Source organism: Lytechinus pictus, chromosome 1, assembly GCF_037042905.1.
Source record: "Lytechinus pictus isolate F3 Inbred chromosome 1, Lp3.0, whole genome shotgun sequence".
NCBI classification, from domain to species: domain Eukaryota; kingdom Metazoa; phylum Echinodermata; class Echinoidea; order Temnopleuroida; family Toxopneustidae; genus Lytechinus; species Lytechinus pictus.
In genome coordinates, this window is record NC_087245.1 from 1,952,013 (window position 1) to 1,974,678 (window position 22,666).

The 22,666-nt window shown below is 34.6% G+C and overlaps 1 protein-coding gene across 1 annotated transcript in view; it reads left to right on the forward strand.

Moving 5' to 3' along the window:
* Positions 1-19,270: 19,270 nt before the first annotated feature.
* LOC129255696 (low-density lipoprotein receptor-related protein 2-like) overlaps positions 19,271-22,666 on the forward strand; it is a 34,392-nt gene continuing 30,996 nt past the window's right edge. The window contains exon 1 of the mRNA XM_054894031.2: positions 19,271-19,488. Within this exon, the coding sequence (XP_054750006.2) occupies positions 19,365-19,488 (124 nt within the window). The 5' untranslated portion in view covers positions 19,271-19,364. The remainder of the gene's footprint in view (positions 19,489-22,666) is intronic.

Below are 22,666 nucleotides of genomic sequence, written 5' to 3' on the forward strand. Positions count from 1 at the left end.
GTGTCGTTTATCCTCAACCTATGTTCTGTTGTTATACGTTATTTCACATTCTCATATCAGTGTCATTGAGGTATATTTTTTGCGGTTTGTTTTCAATTTGTTTCGATTGATGGACGCACGAAAAATACTTATGACTTTGATTAAGAGTAACGAGTAGATAGTATATATGCCTTGAGTTAAAAGGGGGAAAACGCTATAAGAGTGAATTCAGGACTAATATAGATAAAAGTATGTTTTGATTCTCACTCATTCTTGGATTGACAAGAACGAACAATCACTCGAAAAGGATATTAAATTTTGATGAATATTTGATTGAAAATGAAAGACGTTCACTCATAGGCCTATATAAGCCACTCTCGGATAGAATACTGCTCATTTGAATATGTATCTGTATAATATGTATTTGAAACCGAAATGCAAGTTTTAGTGTGTGATTTCATGGAGATAGAGAAATATCAATGATATTATACTACCCCCTGAAAGGAAGAAATAAAAGTTATAGTATAGGGAAAGTATGAATATCTCTGTTTAGGAAATGTTATATTCGTCATAGGATTCCTTATGTTCCTTAATCTCTTTTACCTGTGAAGATATTAAGCTATTTGGCCAGGGAGTGAATCTCTTCCCAATATTTCCTTTCCGTATCATCTTTACTTATTTAATAATATCGTAGATACTCTTATGAATCCTTAACCTTAAAAGAGCAAATTTTCCGTTTGTAGATTCTCATATAGCGCAGAATTGTGAACCACCCCGTCCCCCCCCCCCTCCCCCTTACCCCCACCTCTGTCATTTCCAATTCATTATCAGGTCTAATTGCAGGACGTATACCAAATCTTTAAAAACATTTAAAAGCAATTACTCCTTTCTAAAAAATACCCCATTTTAACGAAATTGTTAATAAAATAATTTAGCAGGAGTGCTGCTACCGACCTCTAACTCTTTGCACGCTGAATTAATTTGGGGGGATAATAATGACAATTATTCCATGTTATTTTGCAAATAAAGGAGTGTAAATGCATTAACCGCCCATTGTTAGTTTTCAATAGAAACAAGAGTAATTTCTTATAATAACGTTGAAGTTTTTATTCATGGATTTGTTCACCCATCCACGACACGATTGGAATGCGAGGATACATTTCGCAGAAAATGTCTGATCTTCATTTTTATCAATATATTCAAATTGACCATTATTACTTGTTAAAAGATGCATTTTCCATTGAGCTCATTTGATACCCAAAAAAAAAAATTTAAAAAACAAATAGCAACAGAATTAAATAAAACTAAATTGAATTTCATTAATTAAAACATAAAATAAAATAATAATTTGTAAAATAAAATAAATTGAAAAGTATCAGACGAGATGTGAGCGGATCAAAGGATAAACCATAACATTGATAATACTTGATTAAACACCAGAAACAAATAATTATTTGCTAAAATTTTGGATCGCTGACACCCAAACATTACAAAAAAAATTACCCTTGTGTATGAAAAGATGGCATTTTTGCATTTTGGGTGTGCTCAGGACGCAATGGATCAATTTTATTTCACACAGAAATTCATCAATGAATGTAATATAACTGTCCAGTCAAATTATTCTGCTAAGAACTGTTTTTGTTTTATTCTAAATTTGTGGTATTTTTATAAGGGGGAGGTACTTTTTATTGTTGTTATTGTTGTTGAATGTTATGCGGTCTATCGTTCGTGGGGCTATTCTATCGATAAACGGCTTCCATGGATATTTACCAATATTGACAGTATTTATTTCTTCGTCTCAAAATGATGTCTTGTAAGATATTGTATATTCGTCATGATATTTGGATGATTATATTCTTCTCTACAGATTGTGAATAATTTATGCATGATAAATATTATAAGAGTATGTAAATGTAATGCTGTATAAAGGCTGATTTATGACGACTGTATAGATCTGCTTGTATTGCCTATTTGTACGTGTATAGTATTTGGATAATAAAATGGCATATGCTGTTCCTTTTCACATGATTACTGTCAGTGTTATTAATGTTTCTGTCAATCATGATTACTGTCAGTGTTATTTATGTTTCTGTCAATCATGATTACTGTCAGTGTTATTTATGTTTCTGTCAATCATCATAATCATAGTTTGTGAGTTCATTTCATCTGCAACTACGTAATACTACATACTATTGTACTGAAAAAATACTTTGCAAAAAAAAATGGTTTGTATTCCCGCTCTTGCTCTGAACATCGTAATTGTTTAGACTTGATAATAGGTGTTAAAAGGGACCATCGGGCAATTTTTTTAAAAGGAAACTTTGCGTTAGCCATATGGCAGATTTAAACAAATCATTCCAAAAACACTTTGTTCATGTTCGACTCTGCTGAGAGAGACGGGCACAAATGTAAAGATATAACGTCGAATTGTCCACCAAATAACATATTAAAATACATTGGAGGCAATTTACTCATATTTTCAACTAAACAATCAGAAGACATACAATATGCCGGTCCCGATACCAACCATATACAACCATGTAAGATGAGACATTGTTTACACAGACGAACGCTAATAGTATCAGGATTTACCTATCATTGACATATCTATACTTCCGGTGTATTTGATTAGCGACGGTCATTTTCATAGTGTTTATACTTATAAAATTCATTATTTTCATAGATATCGTTTAGTCGCGTGACCAGGAAATCACTGAAGGAAACTGTTGCCAATTGTACTTGAAATATTGTTCTACTTTTATGAGCAGAGTAAACGTAACTTTTGATTTGCGCCAAAGTAAGGCATGAGTGCAATTGATGTATCCAGATGTCAATGATGGGCCTACATAGATTTTTATTTTTTTATTGATATTAATGATTATGGCTGCGTCAGTATTTACTCTTAATTACATAATCATGACCTCAATTTCGATTATTTACAAAACTCAATCATAAATACAATAATCTTACAAGGGTTGCATTTACATCACAGTAAATAATACCCCCTGATTGACTAAGCCTAACACATACCATACGAATATGGAATGAAATTATTTGGGAGAACATACTCTTTTAGGCCATATATAATAGAAATGTGTTCATGGCAGGGTTGTACGAAAAATTTTCAAGATATTAAACAATTAATGGATTCATAATTGTGGTGGTCATTGTAACGTGCAGATTGTCTAGACAGAAAAAGGCATAATAAGCATACAATAAAAATAATAAGCATAACGAATATAGTAAGCATATTTTTATTACTAACCGGTTATTTACAGACTATTCCATTGATGGATTGATTATAGTAAAAAACATTATTAACTCTCCTTCAACAAGTAATAACTTGATCTTAGACATCTTTTAAAAAATAAAATAACAAGGGTTCATTCTCACCTCCCTTTATCCCTTATTTGTTTCATAATGGGCCTACATAGATTTTTATTTTTTATTGATATTGATGATTATGGCTGCGTCAGTATTTACTGTTAATTACATAATCATGACCTCAATTACGATTATTTACAAAACTCAATCATAAATACAATAGACAAATGACCTACCAATGGAAAGCTTAGAATCTCCTATTTCATCTGAAGTTAATTAGATTATTCCTCATTCACGCATGAGTGAGCAAAAACAATTTGAAGAAAGGATACCAAAAACACATTTGGCGGGGGATATCTGAATTTCAAGAAGAAATTGATATGCCTAAAAAGTTCAATATCTGCTCTTTCATTTGATACCTTAATCACAGAAAATGGTCAAGAAGTAAAAAAGTTCTGTTCACTAGAAACAATACTTGTATTTCCATACTTTCATTAAAGGTTAAGTCCACCCCAGTAAAATATTGATGTGAATAAATAGAGAAAAATCTAACTAGCATAACACTAGATAAGATAAGATAAGATAAGATATTTATTCGTCTTTCTTTCTGCACATACATTTTATCTTACAAGTGTGATTTCACATTCTACAAATGAAAATCAATTAACCATAAATCATTGTTACAGTAGAAAAAAAGAAACACAGCAAATAACTAATTACGTATTGAGAGAAAGACAAGGAGAACAAAGCAAGGCTTGTAAGGCTAGGGTCTCCTTTGTTTCAAGTACATGACTGTATAGTATTCAGTGTGTACACTGAAAATTTCATCAAAATCGGTTGTAAAATAAGAAAGTTATGGCATTTTAATGTTTCGCTTATTTTTCACAAAACAGTGATATGCACAACTCTGTAACATGCAAATGAGTCAGTCAATGATGTCCATCACTCACTATTTCTTTTTTTTTATAGTTTGAATTATACAATATTTCTTCTTTTTTTTTCAGATTTAACCACAGGGACGGACTTGAATAAATCATATAGTATTAAACAATGCTAATTCCAAATGTTCAGGGAGGAATTAATCACTGTTCACTTGACAATGAGGAGAAAATTAGGATATTTCATATTTCATATAATAAAATACAAAAGAAATAGTGAGTGGATGACGTCATCAGTCTCCTCATTTGCATACCAACCAGGATGTGCATATAACTGTTTTGTGAAATTAAGCGAAACTTTAAAATGTCATAACTTTCTTATTTTACAACCGATTTTGATGAAATTTTCACTGTTATGCTTGTTGGATTTTTCTCTTTTTATTCAAATCAATTTTTTATTAGGGTGGACTTGTCCTTTAAATAAACGTGTTTTCACCGGTTTCCAACAGAAGCTATCGCACGGTTAACAAAAGACTTAATTCATGGCTGATAGTCAACAAAACGGAGTGTCAAGTGAGTTTGAACGCTAGCCTGTAGAACCTCTTAATTTTATGAAATTATTGAAATTCAAGCCTTATTTCAAATAACCAGAACTTTGTTATTTCTTGACCATTTTCTGTAATTGAGGTTTCAAATTAAAGAGCAGATATTGAACTTTATAAAAATGTGGTTTTCTTTTTGAAACCCAGATACAGCCCGCCAAGTGACTTTTTGGTATCCCCTCTTCAAATTGTTTTTGCTCACTGATGCGTGAATGAGAAATAATCTTTTTAAGCTTTACAATGGTAGGTTATTTGTCTATTGTATTTGTGATTAAGTTATGATAAATCATCGATAAATGTCGGTTCCGTTTTTGTGGGACGCACTGTATATATATATAGTGCTGGAAAATCTAATGTCAAATGACAAAAAAATGAATTGGTGGTTTTGGGGCACTGACCCGGAAGGAGGGGGTACTTGGATTATGATTGAACGGTGGTGTGAGACTCGGGGCTTGAAACCCTTACCCATTTCAAATGGTCATTTGGATTTTCTGTAAAATAAAGACACATTTTCCTGATTAATTGTGCTTTTTTGAGCAATGAGACCATCACATTAAACAGATATGCATTATTATCGTACTAAGATGTGGAAATACTACACGTAGAATCTACTCGTCCCGGGGTCCTGGCTATACTCGTACTCTCGACGTAGTCTCTAACATAGACATTTCCGGGGCTTTTCCGGGGGCTTTTCCTTGGGATTCTTATAGATATTTTTCTTTTCAGAAACGGACCCATGTCTAAGGATTATTCAGTTGAAAAATAGTCCCCTATGGCTAAGGATTTCTTGCAATAGCAAGACCCATGTCTAAGGATTTTTGTTATTGTAGTTGTTGCAAAAAAAAAGACCCACTGGGGCGGCACATCCCCGTATGCGATATACACGAGAGTACCCCCCCCCCCCCACTCCTGGGGGCACTGAGCACCAGTTTTCAAAGTTCAGAGTTAATTTGTACGCCCAGAACTCAAACTGATAGTACTAGAAACTTTGATGTATTTTAAAAACTACCCATGTACTTTATTTTGGTGGTAACCTTTATGCTTTTCGTGAAGAGTTCCCAGAAATATCAAAACTTCGTATCTACATTGGAATAGTATAATTGATCTTGGTGGTAACCTTGATGCTTTTCATGAAGAGTTCCCAGAAATATTCTTGACACATTGGGTCTTCATCCCATTTGAGATAGGGTCGGTTAATACTCATCAAAAGGCGAATCAGATATGGAAGGTCTTCACCAGGAATATCATCTAAAAACACGAAAAGAACTGCGTCGCGTTTAGCATGATTCACATGTTGCAGAGCTATGTGTAGTTTTGTAAGAAACCAACTGTCTTTGATCGCACTTTGACTGACCATAAAAACGGATTTGTAACTATTGTCAATGACGTGGGCAACAGCGTCAAGACGATACATCCCAAGTGGTAGCATTTCATCACCGACTAGGAGATTTAACTCTGGTTCACGCTCTTGAATATTGGGCACCAAATATTCGTTGACCCATTCTTGGTGGTCATCATCGTACACAATGTTGATGTCGTATTTGTAATCCCGTGTTTCAATGATTTCGCTGTAACCGATTATACAGAGTCTCAGAAGGAAGCACTTGTAGTTGATCCACCACCGATTGTAATACAACACGACCAGGATAACTATCACCAGAACCGAAACGACAGATACACCACAGTATAAAATGATATCAGGGCCACAGTAGAGGGGTGAATCAAACTCCCTAAAAGATTTTCCCTGTAGTTCTTGGGGAGAATTGATGGAACAAACGGTTTCATCTAAAATTATTTCTACACTGCTGTTTTGCATCCAGTTTCTGAACCATTTATTTTCACAGTTACATGAGAGTTTTTTGTTGGATAAATCTAAGGTGGACAAAGAAGGTATGATTGGACCAAGTGCTTTTTCCGTAATGACCTCTATGTTCGTTTTATGCAGACTAAGCAAGGATATTTTTTTAGTTTGAGCAAATACATTATCGTCTAAACCTGCAATCGGATTTCGACCTAGATAAAGTGAGAATAATTTGCCCTGATCTCGGAAAGTTTCGGGATGAATATCCTTTAACTCGTTATTTTCAAGGGACAGCATTTCAAGATTTGAAAGGCCTTTTAAAAGGTCTTGGTCTAGCTTAGGAAGAGACATACCTTGAAGGTTTAGCATCTCAAGGTTGTAAAGACCTTCAAAACATCCACTTGGTATTTCACTTTGGATCAAGTTATTGGCGCTTAAATCAAGGTGCTTTAATTTGGTTAGGTTCCTAAATGTAGATATGTTTCTTTCATTTATCCATAAATCAGATATGTGAAGATAATTGTTATCAAGCCTCAGTTCAGAGAGGACATTAAGGCCAGTGAATGTGTTTTCAGGGTCAAGAGAGTTGATACCAGAACTACTCAAGTAAAGATTTCTCAATGTAGGTATAGCCCCAAATCTCGGAGGATTTATCAGTGAATTTCCATTCAAATTGAGGAGTTCAAGGCTATTTAGGCCATCAAACGAATCATGGTAAATAATTCTGATAGAATTAAAATGCAGTATAAGGTAAATCAAACTCCCCAAACCAATGAAAACTTTCGATGGAATTTCATGAAGTAAATTATTACCCAGAGAGAGAGACCTTAGTGGTGGTTCCCAAATCCCTGGAGTGTTTAATTGTACAATAGCGTTGCCATCAAGGTGAAGTTGTTTCATAGAAGACATGTTATTAAAACTTCTCGGAGAAATTACTTGTATTTTATTTTCAGACAAAAACAATTTCCGTAATCTTGTAAGAAAATGAAAAACATTTTCTGGGATGGAGGAGATGTCGTTTTTACTTAAAGAAATGGATAGCAATGGCGAGTTTGTCAAAGGACTGAAGGTTTTTGCAGATAGAGAAGTTAGATTTGATGTTGCTACACTTATGTGAGTCAGGGTAGGGGCTCTCATCGATGCATAAAAAACCTCTTCAACTCCCTTTTCAAATAGAGGGTTCCCTTCGAATGAGATTCCTCCGATATTGATTCCTTGTAAACTCTGAGGGTCTAACGATGATATGCTATTTGATGAAAAATCGATAAAAGTAATCTTTATACAAACTTCCAAATTTTTCAGTGAGTCATTTTCTAGACTGTTGATTGCATTGCCACTGAGATCTATGTACATAAGGTCACACGTTGTGTCAAAATTCATTCTGAAATTCGCTGAGTTGATGAAATTCAGTCCAAAGTCAATGAAAGATATATTCGGTGCCTTCAAGACCAGATCTGGTATTTCCGTTAATGTGTTGTTCCTTAAAAATATATCAGTAAGATAATAGTTTTGACGGTAGAGATGACTTGGAAGAACAGAGAGCCGATTCCCAATTAGGTTTACTGACTGCAAGAGATGAAGATCAAAGAATGCGCCTTCTTCTATCTCGAAGATAACATTGTACTGTAGTGATATATCAACGAGATTCTTTAAATGTGAGAAAGAATCGTTGTAAATCCTCTCTATCAAGTTGTAGGAGAGTGATAGATGCAGTGTATAAGAGGGAATGTCTCTCGGAACTTCTTTTAGACCACGACTCGAGCAGTTGGCTCTACTGTATTGGACGTCAATGGAACAATATTTACCTGATTCCGTGCTGATAGGGTCAAAGCCTAATAGGTTATGATCGGTAGTTCCCGGATCACGCATGGTGGCGAGTGGTTCTGTCCCCACCATAATGAAGGCCGAGTGAATGAAATTAACAAGGAGAAGTGCAAACGAAAGAGTTGCCATGATTGTTTGTTCAGATTCTGTGTGAGTACAAAAAAAACGAGAAGCGATATCAAAATGAAAGCAATCATTTTATTCATTTTTTTTTTTTTTATAAAGTAATGCACCATTAAAGATTTGCTTGGTGAAACGATAGCAATCATTGATAAAGGACAGCATTCTAATTGTTATTCTTGACGTGACCGCCCGCCGTAAGGGAGTTAATGTATTCGGCATATTTTGGTCCTCACCATTCTAGATCTGTCATTCCAGCCCCGTCTTACAAAGAGTTGCGATTGTTCCGATCAACCAAAGACAAGGATGACCAGCAACGTCAATATCTAAAATGCAAATTTATTCAAAATATTTTTTAGATATGATGTATACATACTGTACATTCATCGTTATTTTGAAGATCCAGTGTGATTCTTTTTTTTCAACTAAGGAGATTGTGCAAATTTCCTGTAGAAAAAAAATGGTATGGATGGATTTCCATACAGTTGAGATTGATAGATCAATTGTAACTCTTTGTAAGACAGGGGCCCAGGAGCACGAAGCTCGTCCTAGGGGCAGCGGAACCGGGGGGGCAGGGGGCAAGTGCCCCCACCCCCAAAAAATCCTCGTAGGAGACAAATGCTCTTTTTTCAAAATGAAATGTCCCCTTTTTTTAAATGAAATACCCTTTTTGAAGTAAAACATAATACATTTTAGGTTAGAAAATCACAACAATTTAATTTGACTCGCGCTTCGCGCTCGCATTATTCAATCGGTGACATATGTAGCCCGTATCCTATTCATGAGTCATTAAATGCAGTCTTGTCTGGTCAGTATATTGAAACGTTCAGCTCGCACTTTGCGCAAGCGTTAATTCTTAAGTAAGAGTCACATCCTTTTTCATGATTACAAAAACTGCTCGGAATGTTTACTTTTCATGTCTTATTACATGAAATTTCATGCTTCTCATCTTGGTCATACTTTTGGTTTCCTCATATTTATAAGCATTTTATATCAATATGAATTTTTCGATTTGAGTTGGGATTCTGCGAAAGGAATGACATTGATGACATGTTTAAATTAACGATATAACGAGTATAATTTACCTTTGATAACTTGCTTCTTTGAAGTACAGCTATGGCAATGGACTGGTGTTGATAACCCGTAATAGTTACCAGGTTCAGTTTACAGTGCCAAATAAGGTACTTGTGAATAACGCTATCCAAAGTCATTCTCTCCGGCATTCACTATAAATCGCTATATATGGACATCTCAAACATAAACATATTTATCGTTCTTTCGGTTTCTGATTTCGCATCATAAGCATTGCAACTATATTAAGTCCAATTTAGCCCATTATCAAGTACTTTAATGTAAACAGAATAGTGTTTTTGCAAGGTTCTCCGACTCACGTGAAGCATTACGGTATTTCTAAAGGAGAACAACTCGGTGACCGAGGAAGACTCTTTTTTTACATTACAGAATTAATGTAGGATAATCAGTAATAAAAATATGTTCACATGATGATCTCTTTGATCAATAATCCCAATTCTGGCCCCCCCCCCTTCTGTCTTATTTCCTTTTCCTAGCTCTGATTTCTTCCATTTCTGGAGGTATAATCGAATTTTAGGTTTGAATATCTTTCCCTAGTTCTTTTTTGTTTTGTCTTCTCGTTTCAGTATAGGAAAATAAAGGGAAAATACAGGGAAAATACAGTAGGTAATCGAATTCAAACATACTTTTTCCCCATTACATCACAGCGCCATCTCATGTCTTCTTGTCACTGGACATTAGATAAGTGGGGATCAACGTAGAGGGCCAGAAATTCCTCATAATGTAAGGGCACTCCGAGCTTGTTGCGCAAAGATTTGAGCTAGATTGAAAATCCTACTTGCATAGTCAAAACATAGATTGAATACATTCTCGGGAAAAGGTTGAAGAAAAATCAGAATGGTGAAATTTGATTAGGTAATTATGTGTATTTGAATTATAGGACTAACAAATATGCTATGCTGTTGACGGGTAATGGATGTGGAAACTTTGTCGTTATATGATATTGCACTTATGAATAAAACAAATGACAGAAGTAATCGTGCCGTGGACGTGGTAATAGTCTTGATAAATTCGAGAAAAAAAATGCTTATCGGATGATTCACATGACTTAACGACATTCTGCTTCCTCCCTGTCCAACTTTCTGCATTATTTGAGCTGCATTTTATAAAACAGTAATTAACTTAAACTCTTATTGTCTTTGGCTTTATATTACAATTACCGTAGACGCCATTTTCAGTTCTCGTGGAAGCATCTGCATTAAGACGAAGCGGAAAATTTGAATTTTCAGCACTAGGGACATTTTTTTTGGGGGGGTGAATGTTCAGCAACACTGATAAATGTAAGTGACTGTCAATGGATGCCATCCGTTGATTGTCACTGCAGCATTGACAGCACCGGTTTACAGATGGAGATTATGGGCTACGCCCCCCCCAAAAAAAAAAATGATAATAATAAGTTAAAGGTCCCATGAAATAAAGCAAAGATGCTGATTTATTCGTTAGATTAGTGGTCACTAATTACGATTCCATCAAAATTTTACCCGAAAACATCCCACATCAGGTTCAAAGGCAATTTTATAAAGAAAATTGAGCCAAATTCGCTCCGCCAACAAAAATTCAGCCCGATTAGGTTTCGTATATCACGTGACCATTTATGACGTCAGGGAAGGAAGCTGCTGAGTGTTTTTGACGTTTGGAGCGTAAAGTGCCTATTGTGGTTGCACGTGTGGATTCAAAGTAAATAAATTGAATTGCTGGAATAATATTCAGAATCTGAATCTTCAAAGTCTGAAGAATCAGACGCAGCTGATGACGATGCTGCAGCCATGATAAAAACCTCGTAAAAATCTAAAAAATCTGTTAAAGGGGAATCCAACCCAAATAAAAACTTGCTTTTAGAGGAAAAAGGAAAATCAGACAAGTTGATAGGTGAAAATTTGATCTATATCAGACAAACAATAAGAAAGTTATGATTTTTTTTAGAGTTGTGAATATTGGTAATCACTATACCCATGGAGACTTCAAATTGGCCGCACATGTGATGTCATAGTGATGTAAGGCAAGGACTACTCTTCCATGTACTCCAATACATAATTTGGCCAAAATGACATTTTTTCAAAAGTTTTACTTAAAATTAAACTTGTCTTTCATGAGGACATAAAACAATATACTACCTAGGCTATATTTAGATTATGGCCCCAGGGGAATGGGTACTTATGAGAAAACCACAAATCCCTGATAATAAAGTATATGGCCTATGGGAAAGTTGTCCTTGCCCCTTGTCATAATTTACTTACCCAGTTGCCAATTTGAAATCTACATAGTCTTAGGGATCTCAATTTTAAAACAGCCATAACTTTGTTATTGCTTGTCCGATTTCTTTCAAACTTTCACCATTCTTTTTTATTTATTTTTCTTCTTTCCAACACAACATTTTGTGACCAAGGCTGGATTCCCCTTTAAGGATGAGCTCGGTCGAAACAGCAACTAAACGAGAAACTATATAGGGGTCCGGCTGCACAGCTGAGAAAGCCTTCCTTCGATGACGTCACAATGATTGACAGATCGATCGGCCGACTTTTTCGAAAATTTTAGCGGGCGTTCCCGTTGAAGTTCATTTCCATGGAATAACTCAACACCGGTTCGTCGTACACAGAAACCGATGGCAAATTCGTATTTTTCGAGTAAAACTACCTAATAATAGATATGTATCTATAATAAGATGGCCTTTGTGTAATAGAACCTTTAACAAACAATAAAACCAAAAAAAGTTCCAGACAGAGAAAAAATATAAATAAAGAAATTTTAAAAGAAAAAGCTAAGAAAATGAAAAGGATGGCTAAAATATGAAATTCTTCTTTAGATATCATAGTAAGATCTGTCTCAAAATACGAATGTTAAGTTTTTCGATGTCTATGTTTTCTCTCGACTTTTAAGAATATCCCCATTAATAAACCACTTATTTGTCCCCTTCAATGTTGGAGGTCATTGTGCCACTGCTTGTCAGTACCGATCATACCTCAACGAAAAGGTATCCAAATGTCTGAAAAATTAAAATTTCTTCAGAGTAGGGTCAAAACAGCAACAATCAAAGAAAAATCTATCCTATTAAGTGTTTGTTGGATCAGAATCATCAATTCGGAAAATTGACATCCCTTTCTCACTAGTGCAAAACCATGATTTAATATCATTTTGTATCAATAAATCTCTTGTCTAGGGTGCTTTATCTAGATATTGTTTTAAGAGGATAAAGGCGCTCAATAATTTCAACCACCCAATTTCCTCTATAACACTTTCCAGACAAACTATTGAGACATTAATGATATCGGACGCTTGACTTTAACACCATTAATATACATTCAACGTTTTCAAGAATATCAAGGCAGTAATAACTTTACCTATCAAATTGATTGCCTCTTTTATGATAATTATTTGCTTTTAGCTTAAAACAAATAGTAAATAGTCCAACCTTGTTCCTATCACCATTGCTTTGTAGCAGTCTAAATATGCTTATTAGGTAAACGTTCTGTAGATTCGATGAAATTGCCGACCGTTTTCCCCTCCCTTTCTTTGCAATTGAGATATTCGAAGGATACCGTTTACGTTTGGCATTGACACATATGTTGTGTTGGTTTTTTTTTTCTTCTAATATAGAAATATTTCCCTACCTGATTGAAAAAAAAGATTCATTATCAAGGAGCCCTACAGTGGTTGACCGCGAGATCACAATGTTGAGTTAACTGGAATTTCGGGCTAGAAGGGCTATACGGCAAAAGTTATATTGAAGGAAATTTATTACAGATACTTTATATACACATACATGAATACATTTTAAGCCGGTATGCCTATCTCCTAGCTATGTGGTATTGATATCTTATTACTTTTACTTTTGACCTCCAATAGATATCTTAAAGATTTAGGCTCTCTGACTACCCGTATGCTCGAACGGTCATGTGTTAAAAATTATTTAATATGTCGCTTAGTGGTTTTTACAAAATACTTTGTTTGCTAGTCCATGCTATTTTGCTATTTAAAGCTGAAATTTCATGTGCTTAATGGTTTTGTATTCCTTTGCATTGACTTGGTTTACCAGCTAGGCAAGATAGAGAGAGTTTCTATACACGAGTTTACGTTCTAAGAGTGAGATCTACTCTCTATTTGTAGATATATACGTGTGTATATGTGTTTGTTTTATCTAAAATTGATGTGAAGAGTTTTTGAATTAATACTATCATCGATTTCACTTCACGTAATCTGGCTTTTAATTACACCGCTACATGTTGGTATTCTTAGTTTTTATAATATTAATAAGTGTCATGTACAACAAGTGTAATTACTTCATATCCTCCATCAAATAAGATGATCTATATTCCGTTGAAGACTGGTGTTTGGTGACCCTTTTGTGATGAACCTTCTAGATCGTTGTTATTGTATGCTGTACGTGTTTCTTTTTGACATATCACGCAAAATCCGCTCCATTGTTTACTCAGGTACAACGTTGAAAATCATACTCCTAACAAGTTACATAAAGTACAGATTAAACCAACGTTTGACATGTTGGAACACTATTGAATTATTCCTTTCACTCTAGGGTCTTGAAATGCCAGTATGCAACAGAAGCCCCTCCATCCAGTCGTTAGACTGTTAGAAGGACTGGTTCATTTTTTGAAGTGTGGTCGCACAATACATGATTGTTATCCTCTTCGCAGTTTATACAATCGTTACATGTTTCTTTATCATTATGGGTATTTGTCGAAGAATGTATGCTTTTTCTTTAATACACGACATTTGGTCATTATTTCTCCTCCTTGCTGTTGTTTCTACAATATTCCTTCAAATTATATCTGCCGTTTTAATCTGTGTGTGATCTTGGGGGTTTGTGGGGGAGCATGCACCACCCTTGTTAGGTTTTGAATTGTACACAAAGCGATTTACTGCAAAGAACTTCTTATGCAGAATTTTCTTTTTTCATGCTAATGTATCAAATTAATTCCTCCTATTGTCTTACTTTTGGGAGATTCTTACACAAATGGTATATATGAACATTATTTACATATTGGACTTATTGATACATATCCAACACAATACAGTATCAGATGTTTCTCATTCTTTCGTTTTATTTATTATGAATGCTGTCCCAATCTTTTTATATCGAAGTATCTTATCGTAATGTCTATTATTAGTTCATTTGCTATGCTTTGCGATTTAAAGGGCTTGCATGTTCCTCCAATAACCTTTCAATTGTCTCATTATTGCTGGTGCTTGTTGGTTCTTCTTCCACCTCATGGAAATGTATATACATGGAAAATATAGACGCATTTTACGTCTTCCCTCGAAGGGTTAATGTCTGTAATATTGCCTAAAATACTTTGCTTATTTTGTTCCTGTTATATAGTCAGCTCTGAATATTCTCCCTCTTTTTATAATTTAAAGGTTCCTAGGATTTAAGTGCTACTGTATATTTGTTTTCTTTTTGTTTTTGTGTTTGTCGTTATTTGTCTGTATTCGTATCTGTCATTCTCGTAATATCATGTCTTGTGTTATTTCGTTTAGCTGATCTGCATACTCCTCCCTATCTCTGGAGATCCCCTAGACATCCTTTGTGATGGCTGTAAACACAAATTTCCCATTTTCTGATATAGATAATGATGAATTACACGATACTTTCCAGGCTGCCTTTAATTCGAAGTTTGATGAACATGATGAATGTAAAAATTCTGTTTTTCATGACTCCGTAGCTCAAACTCTCAATGCACAAGCTAATCTTGATTCTCTTTCTGATCCTAATGATAATACGTATCAACATACCCCCTCGCTCTATTTTACTGATAAACAGATAGCGTCGAAACAACTTGACAACAGTAACTTTCTAATGCTACATTGCAACATTCGCAGTGCCAACAAAAATTTTGAATCACTTCGTTCCCTTTTATTGAATTCTAAGCTCTTTTGTTCTGTGATAGGTTTGTCAGAAACGTGGTTTTCCCACTCTACTCAACTATCCTTTTATACGCTGCCAGGTTATAATTTGGTCACAAATAATAGAATAGGGAAATCAGGTGGAGGCGTTGCTCTTTTTGTATCCCAACAATTCGATTACAGGTTAAGGCCTGATCTTACTTTAATGAATGATGCTATTGAAACACTTTTTGTTGAAATTCTTTTGCCCAACGACAAACATATTCTGGTTGGAACGATTTACAGGCCGCCTAACTCCTCCCACGATGACTTTTTAAATACATTCCATGGGTTATTGGCACTCCATGAGATGGTCAATAAAACGTGTTTTTTACTCGGCGATTTCAATATTGACTTACTAAAATACGATACTGATACTTTTGTTCAAACTTTTTCGGATGTAATAATGACAGCAGGTTTCCTTCCTTTGATAACCAAGCCAACTCGAATCACAGGTACATCGGCTACTCTCATCGACAATATATTTACAAATACCAGAAGTACTCTCTCTACGGGAATAATTCTTTCTGATTTGACGGACCATTTTCCCATATTTTCGCATTTTAAACTAGATACCAACGCCACTGAACACAAAGTTGATCATAATACTCGACGTGATTTTTCTGAAAATAATATGAATCTGTTCAATGAAGAGTTAGGAAATGTTGACTGGTCAGGAATTTACAGTATTCAAAATGCCGAGGATGCATTTGACGCTTTTATGAATAAATTGAATCCATTAATGAATAGCTCTTTTCCCGTAGTGCGATTCAAACGCTCTAATTACAAAAAGGTTCCAAGGTCCCCATGGATTACACCTAGCATTTTGCGCTCAATAAACAGAAAGAATAACCTTTACTTAAAAACTATTTCAAAGCCTTGCGACAGTAATAGAAAAAAGTACACTGACTACAAAAATATTCTGACAGGTATACTGAGAAAATGTAAAAAGAATTATTTTCATAATCAATTTGACCTCTATAGAAACGACGTTAAAAATACATGGAAAGTTATAAAAAACGTTATACAAGGTAACTTCAGAATGTCTACGCCCACGAAAATAAATGTTGATGGTGAATTGGTAGAGGATCCCCTTGCCTTGGCAAATGTTTTTAATGACTATTTTGCATCCGTAGGCCAAAATCTTGCCAGCACAATCCCTGCCTCTTCTAAACACTTCACATCTTTTCTTAATGTCCCTAATCCAAATTCGATATATTTCACACCAACAGACGTAAAAGAACTAGCTGATATAATTTCTGGACTAAAGAATAAAATGAGTTCAGGATGTGACGATATAAGTAACATTCTCCTGAAAAGAAACCTGATACACATTATTAAACCTTTGACTTATATCTTTAATTTGTCTCTTTCTACAGGAGTTGTACCTTCTTCATTAAAGCAAGCCCGAGTAATCCCCATTTTTAAAAAAGGCGACAACGCCGTGTTGGGAAATTATCGCCCCATATCATTATTGACATGCCTTTCGAAGGTTTTGGAAAAAGTAATTTTTGTACGCACGACAAAGTTTCTTAATATACATAAATTGTTTTATCCCCTGCAGTTTGGTTTTCGCGAAAAACATAGTACTACTCATGCCCTGTTGTCAACGATTAATAAGATTGCCAATGGAATTGACAAGTATGAGCATACTGTTGGGGTGTTCCTGGACTTCTCCAAGGCTTTCGACACAATCAACCATGATATCCTTTTATACAAGCTTAATTATTATGGAATCAGAGGGATAGCCTTGGAGTGGTTCAGGAACTACCTCAGCAGTAGGCAGCAATATGTTTCCATAGCAAATGTAGATTCCCCTCCCAAATCTATCTCATGTGGAGTCCCTCAAGGCTCAATCTTGGGTCCGCTTCTTTTTTTGGTCTACATTAATGATTTTTATAAATCATCAAGTACTTTATCATTCATTCTTTTTGCCGACGACTCAAATATATTTTTTTCTCATAAAGACCCCAAACATTTACTTGACACACTTAATAAAGAATTAAAACTAGTCTCAGAGTGGATCAAAGCCAACAAATTATCGCTTAATCTCACTAAAACAAATTACATGCTCTTCAGCAATATCATTGATGAACTCCCAGGTAACATTATTTTTGATAATATTAATATTCAAAGAGTATTAAGTACGAAATTTCTAGGAGTAACTATCGACGACAGACTGTCATGGAAAGAACATATAGATAACACATGCAAAATAATTTCACGGAATATTGGAATTATAAATAAAGTTAAATTCTATTTTCCGACTCGTATATTATTAAACTTATACTCTACGCTGATACTCCCGCATTTGAACTTTTGTATTATTGCATGGGGGAGTTGTGCTGATTTTCATTTGAATAGACTTTTACTACTTCAGAAAAAAGCTTTGCGCGTTATTTGCCATTCTCATTATCGGGCACATACGAATGTTCTTTTTAAAACTCATGGAATTCTTAAGATACATGATCTTTACCATTATAATCTTGGATCTTTTATGTTCAACCTTAGTAAAGATGAACTACCAGACGTATTTTATTCTATGTTCACACGAAATATCAATGTACATCACTACCTTACAAGATCTGCTGGACTTTTCCATTTACCTAGAACGAGGACATTATTAACAAACAAACTGTTTATATCTTCTGGTATCAAACTTTGGAATTCACTTCCGCAAACTTTACGAAATAAGCCAACTATTCATAGCTTCAATAGAGCACTTAAAAAAAATCTAACCAATAACTATAACACTCACATCATTCATCCTACTTAGGATATCTTGTGGATCTTCTGTTCTTCTGGATTCCCCCCTCCCCCACCCTGCCTTTATTTCGCTTCTTTTCCCGTCTCCTTTCTTTCGCTCTACCTGTTTTTTTTGGGTTTTTTTTCTTTCCTTCTTCTTTCTTTCTTTCACTCGTTTTTGTCCTTTGTTTTGTTGTTGTCGTTGTCTTTTTTTTTCAATTTGTCTGTTCTTGTAATACTTCGTCTGTCTTGTTTTGGTATAACTTTTTGTCATGTCTTGATCTTGTACCGTTCTGTCACGTCCTGATTTCGTAACGTTTTGTCTGGTGTGTCCTTTTCACTTTTTCTTCATATCTTGTAAGATAATCCAGCCTTGTTTATTTTTTACTTGGGAGAATATGTAAAAAAAAAAAATACATTTAACAAGGATTTACATATAATTTTTACATATAATTTTTACAAGAAAGATATGATGACTTGTTTATTGTATCTATTTTGAATTTCAACAAGAACGATATGATTAGTATATTATATATATATATTTGTTTTTTGCATTAAGTCTTATTTATTAAAGGAAACCTTCAATAACAAGCTTTGCTTTCCAGAAGTTTCCTATTTCATTTCAAAATGTTATATTATATTTTGCTTTACTTTGTAACTTTGTTGAAATTTTGGAATGAATAAATTCGTTGTCAATCAATCAATCAATCAAGAAAAATCACCTGGTAAATCGATGGTTTTTTCAGAATAAAGATGACGGAGTCGGTGTTACTCATGAACCAACCCCTCCACCTACGCCAACATCCAATTAGAAAAACGTCAACGCCCTTAAAAAAATGCCTAGAATAAAAAACATTACATTTCGAAAACGTTATTGGGTCCAAGGTTTAATCCAGATTTAAGAAAAGGGGAGATTACTGACGTAGACCGAAGTAGGCTGCATCGGTGGTTGAAAATAAAAGAAGAAGTTGAATGCATGGTTAGGTTTCAACAATACAAGAAACTACACCCCCGATCGGTAGTGACGAGCAGAACCTGATCTGTGCTGTTACGTACGTACATCCGATATTCACGAAGAAAGTGCAATAATGCAAGGATGATATGGAGAAGATACCCTCTAATTCAATGTTAATAGGAAAATTCAAGATGCCAAGATCACCTCGGAATTACACATATATTTTAGTCATTTTATCTACTTTCGCAATATCATTAGTCAATGGACAAGGTAAGCATCATTCATATGTTTCATTTATTGTTTATATTTCTGTCAGTTACATAATAGTTCGAATATTTCATTCTGTACAGACGCAAGACGGGAGCAGACCAGAATATTGGATTTAAGTTTTGCTCAATCACATAACTTACATGCAGATGTCAAGGGAATTGGTCTCATGTTTTCCGATATTCTGAACAAAAAGGCATTAGTCAAAAGTGTGATATACAAAACACAATATCTAATCTATCATTTTGTGCACTTGAAATGATTAATTAGATATGTATTTGTCATATTGCAATTGATTGATTGAATTATTTTTTTTAAATATATATAATTAAGTATTATGATAAGGGGTAGAAGTAGAAGAACAAATGGGAAGATGAAGTTGACGTATACGATTGTGGTGATGATGGTGGTGATGGTAATAGTAATGTTGGCCATGGTGGTGGTGGTGATGATGTTGGTGACATTGATTCATGTAGTAATGCTTATGATGGCGGTGGTTGGTGATGGTAATGATGATGTTGATGGTAGTGGTAGTGGTGGTGATAAGATGATAGTGGTAGTGTTGGTAATGGTGATTATGATGGTGGTGGTGGTATTGATGGTAATGATTATGGTGATGTTGATGGTGATGATAATATTGGTTTTGGTGTAGGTGATGAGAGGAGGAGGATGATGATGATGATGACGATGATGAGGATGGTGGTGGTAATGTTTTTGTGTTGGTAATGGTAATGATAGTGGTGGTTGTGGTACGTGGTAGTTATGATGATGGTAGTGATGGTTATGATAATGGTGAAGTTAGTAATGGCGATTGCAATGATGATGGTGTTCATGATGGTAATGATGATGCTGTTGGTAAGGATGGTTATGGTAGTGATGATGGTAATGGTTATGATAGTGGTAATGGTGAAAGTGGTAACTGTAATGGAAATGATGTTGGTGATGATGATGATAATGATGATGGTGATGGTTATGGTAATGATGATGGTGTTGGTGGTTATGGTAATGATGATGGTGATATTTAAGTAATGATGCTGGTAATGGTGGTGTGGAGATGTCGAAAAAATCACTACAATTATCAGCATTTTATACTTTATTATATCGCCACTTCTAACATCACCGCTACTACATACACCACTACTACCACTAGTGCTGCTACCACCACCACCAAAACCACCACTAGTCAACAGAACTAATATGTATATCAAATTTATAATCATTATAAGACAAACAATTTTTTTGTAGGTTCAAGTTTCCCTCTTAAGCAACGATGCTGATTCCACATGTTCAGGGTGGAATTAATCGTTGTTTCCCTTGACAATGATTTCAAAAAATATTACATATTTTAGATAATAAGATGCAAGGGAAGTGGTGAATGGATAACGTCATCAGTCTCCTCGTTTGCATACCGACCAGGTTGTGCATATAGCCGTTTTGTGAAATTAAGCAGGGCTTTAAAATGCCATAGATTTCTTGTTTTGCATCTGATTTTGATGAAGTTTGGTGTGTTATGCTAGTTGGATTGTTCTCTATTTGTTAGAATCAGCTTTTAGTTGGGATGGACTAGAAATATGCATTGAATATGACTGCTCGCTCGTCCCGGGACTCCTCCTGCTTTTTATTTACTTTAATACCGTGACTCTTTCTTTTTAAATCATCCTTAGCTTTCACCACCACCATCACTTTCCCGATTTGAGTGTTTTCCCTTTAGTATACACGTTCACTCTTTACATTGAGTTATTTCATGTTTGATGGTTTTTTAACCAGATGTACTGCTACATGTTTACATACCTGTGAATTGTACATAATTGTACATTAGTGCAATGATAATAAAACCTTTTCAATTTCAATTTCAACGATGTGATTCGATTATCTAGGATACTATATTACAGTACAGTTGTGTGTAAGAGCACAACATTATATCGAAATATCTAAAGTTCAAAACATAATATATTCTGCATCAGACCAAATCTACAGAGTATTTAAGCTTTTATGAATCTTATCTTGAAAATACAAATGCCTATAGTTAAGATTTTTTTAATAGTCTTTAAACCATCATAAATAACAAAATAAATGGCAAATGATAATGTTTGAAGATCGGCATTAGCAGTAAAGCCTATACCATGTTATCTCCGTGCCATTACTCCTGAATGGAGTATTATGATCGTGTATGTTCAAGCGCCAGATCACGGTTGAAAATTAAACCACTAAAAGGACTATAAAAACCTTAAGCTAAAATGTTTACATGGTTGTTTATATTTTAACTTCTATACAATTTGTATGCGCTAATGGAAATCATGGTTGAAGAGATTCTTCTGCATAATCCAAATGTTACATAATAACATTAATAGAGCAGCTATTTGCAAAGGACTTCCTTAAAGCCATCTTTGTTTGATGCCATTGTCAGGTGCGGAACCACTGTGGTCAAGTTCATAAGAATGCATTCCTTGTGATTTCTTCATTGTTAAATTCTTTGAACACGTTCAGTTCGGCATTGTCTTTGAACGTACCCAACCGCCTTTTAATCACTTACGTCATCATTCATCTAGTAATTTTTTTTTAGCAAGAAAACATCGGACAGCACGTTTGAAAAGTAATCTCTTATTTTTTTTGTTCAGAGAAAGCATTTATTAAACCGTATTCATATACATGTACGAAGGAAGTGATACAAGGTGGATGATGCCGACAATATATATATTTTTGTATATATTGGCGAAGAAGCTCAAAAAGCATTGAAGCTAGAGACGTAGCCTGGATTTCTTCAATTTTTATTAGTACAAGCTTTCGGCCATTTAGTTGGGCCTTCTTCAGGTATCTGAAGATGTACAAGACATAATGGCTTTACAATTACCATGCATATATTTGGATTAATCTACTAAATATAGGTATATCTTAAAAGAAAATGTTTTACATCGGTAATGTTTAATTAATTAATATGTTTGTATATGTATATAGTTTTTGTCTATATATCAGCCACGGTTAAAATAATACTTTGATATTTGTTTATATAAATAATTGGCCTATTTTTCTTTGTTCAAAGTACATAGCTGTACTGCCTTCCTTATTTTGATGGAATTTCTCCTGCGTATAATGTGACATTCTTATCTATGAATTGACCTGAAATAGTACGAGGATTGTCTTTTTTATGGCTTCTGTCAAATCACATCAACGATGTTTAGCA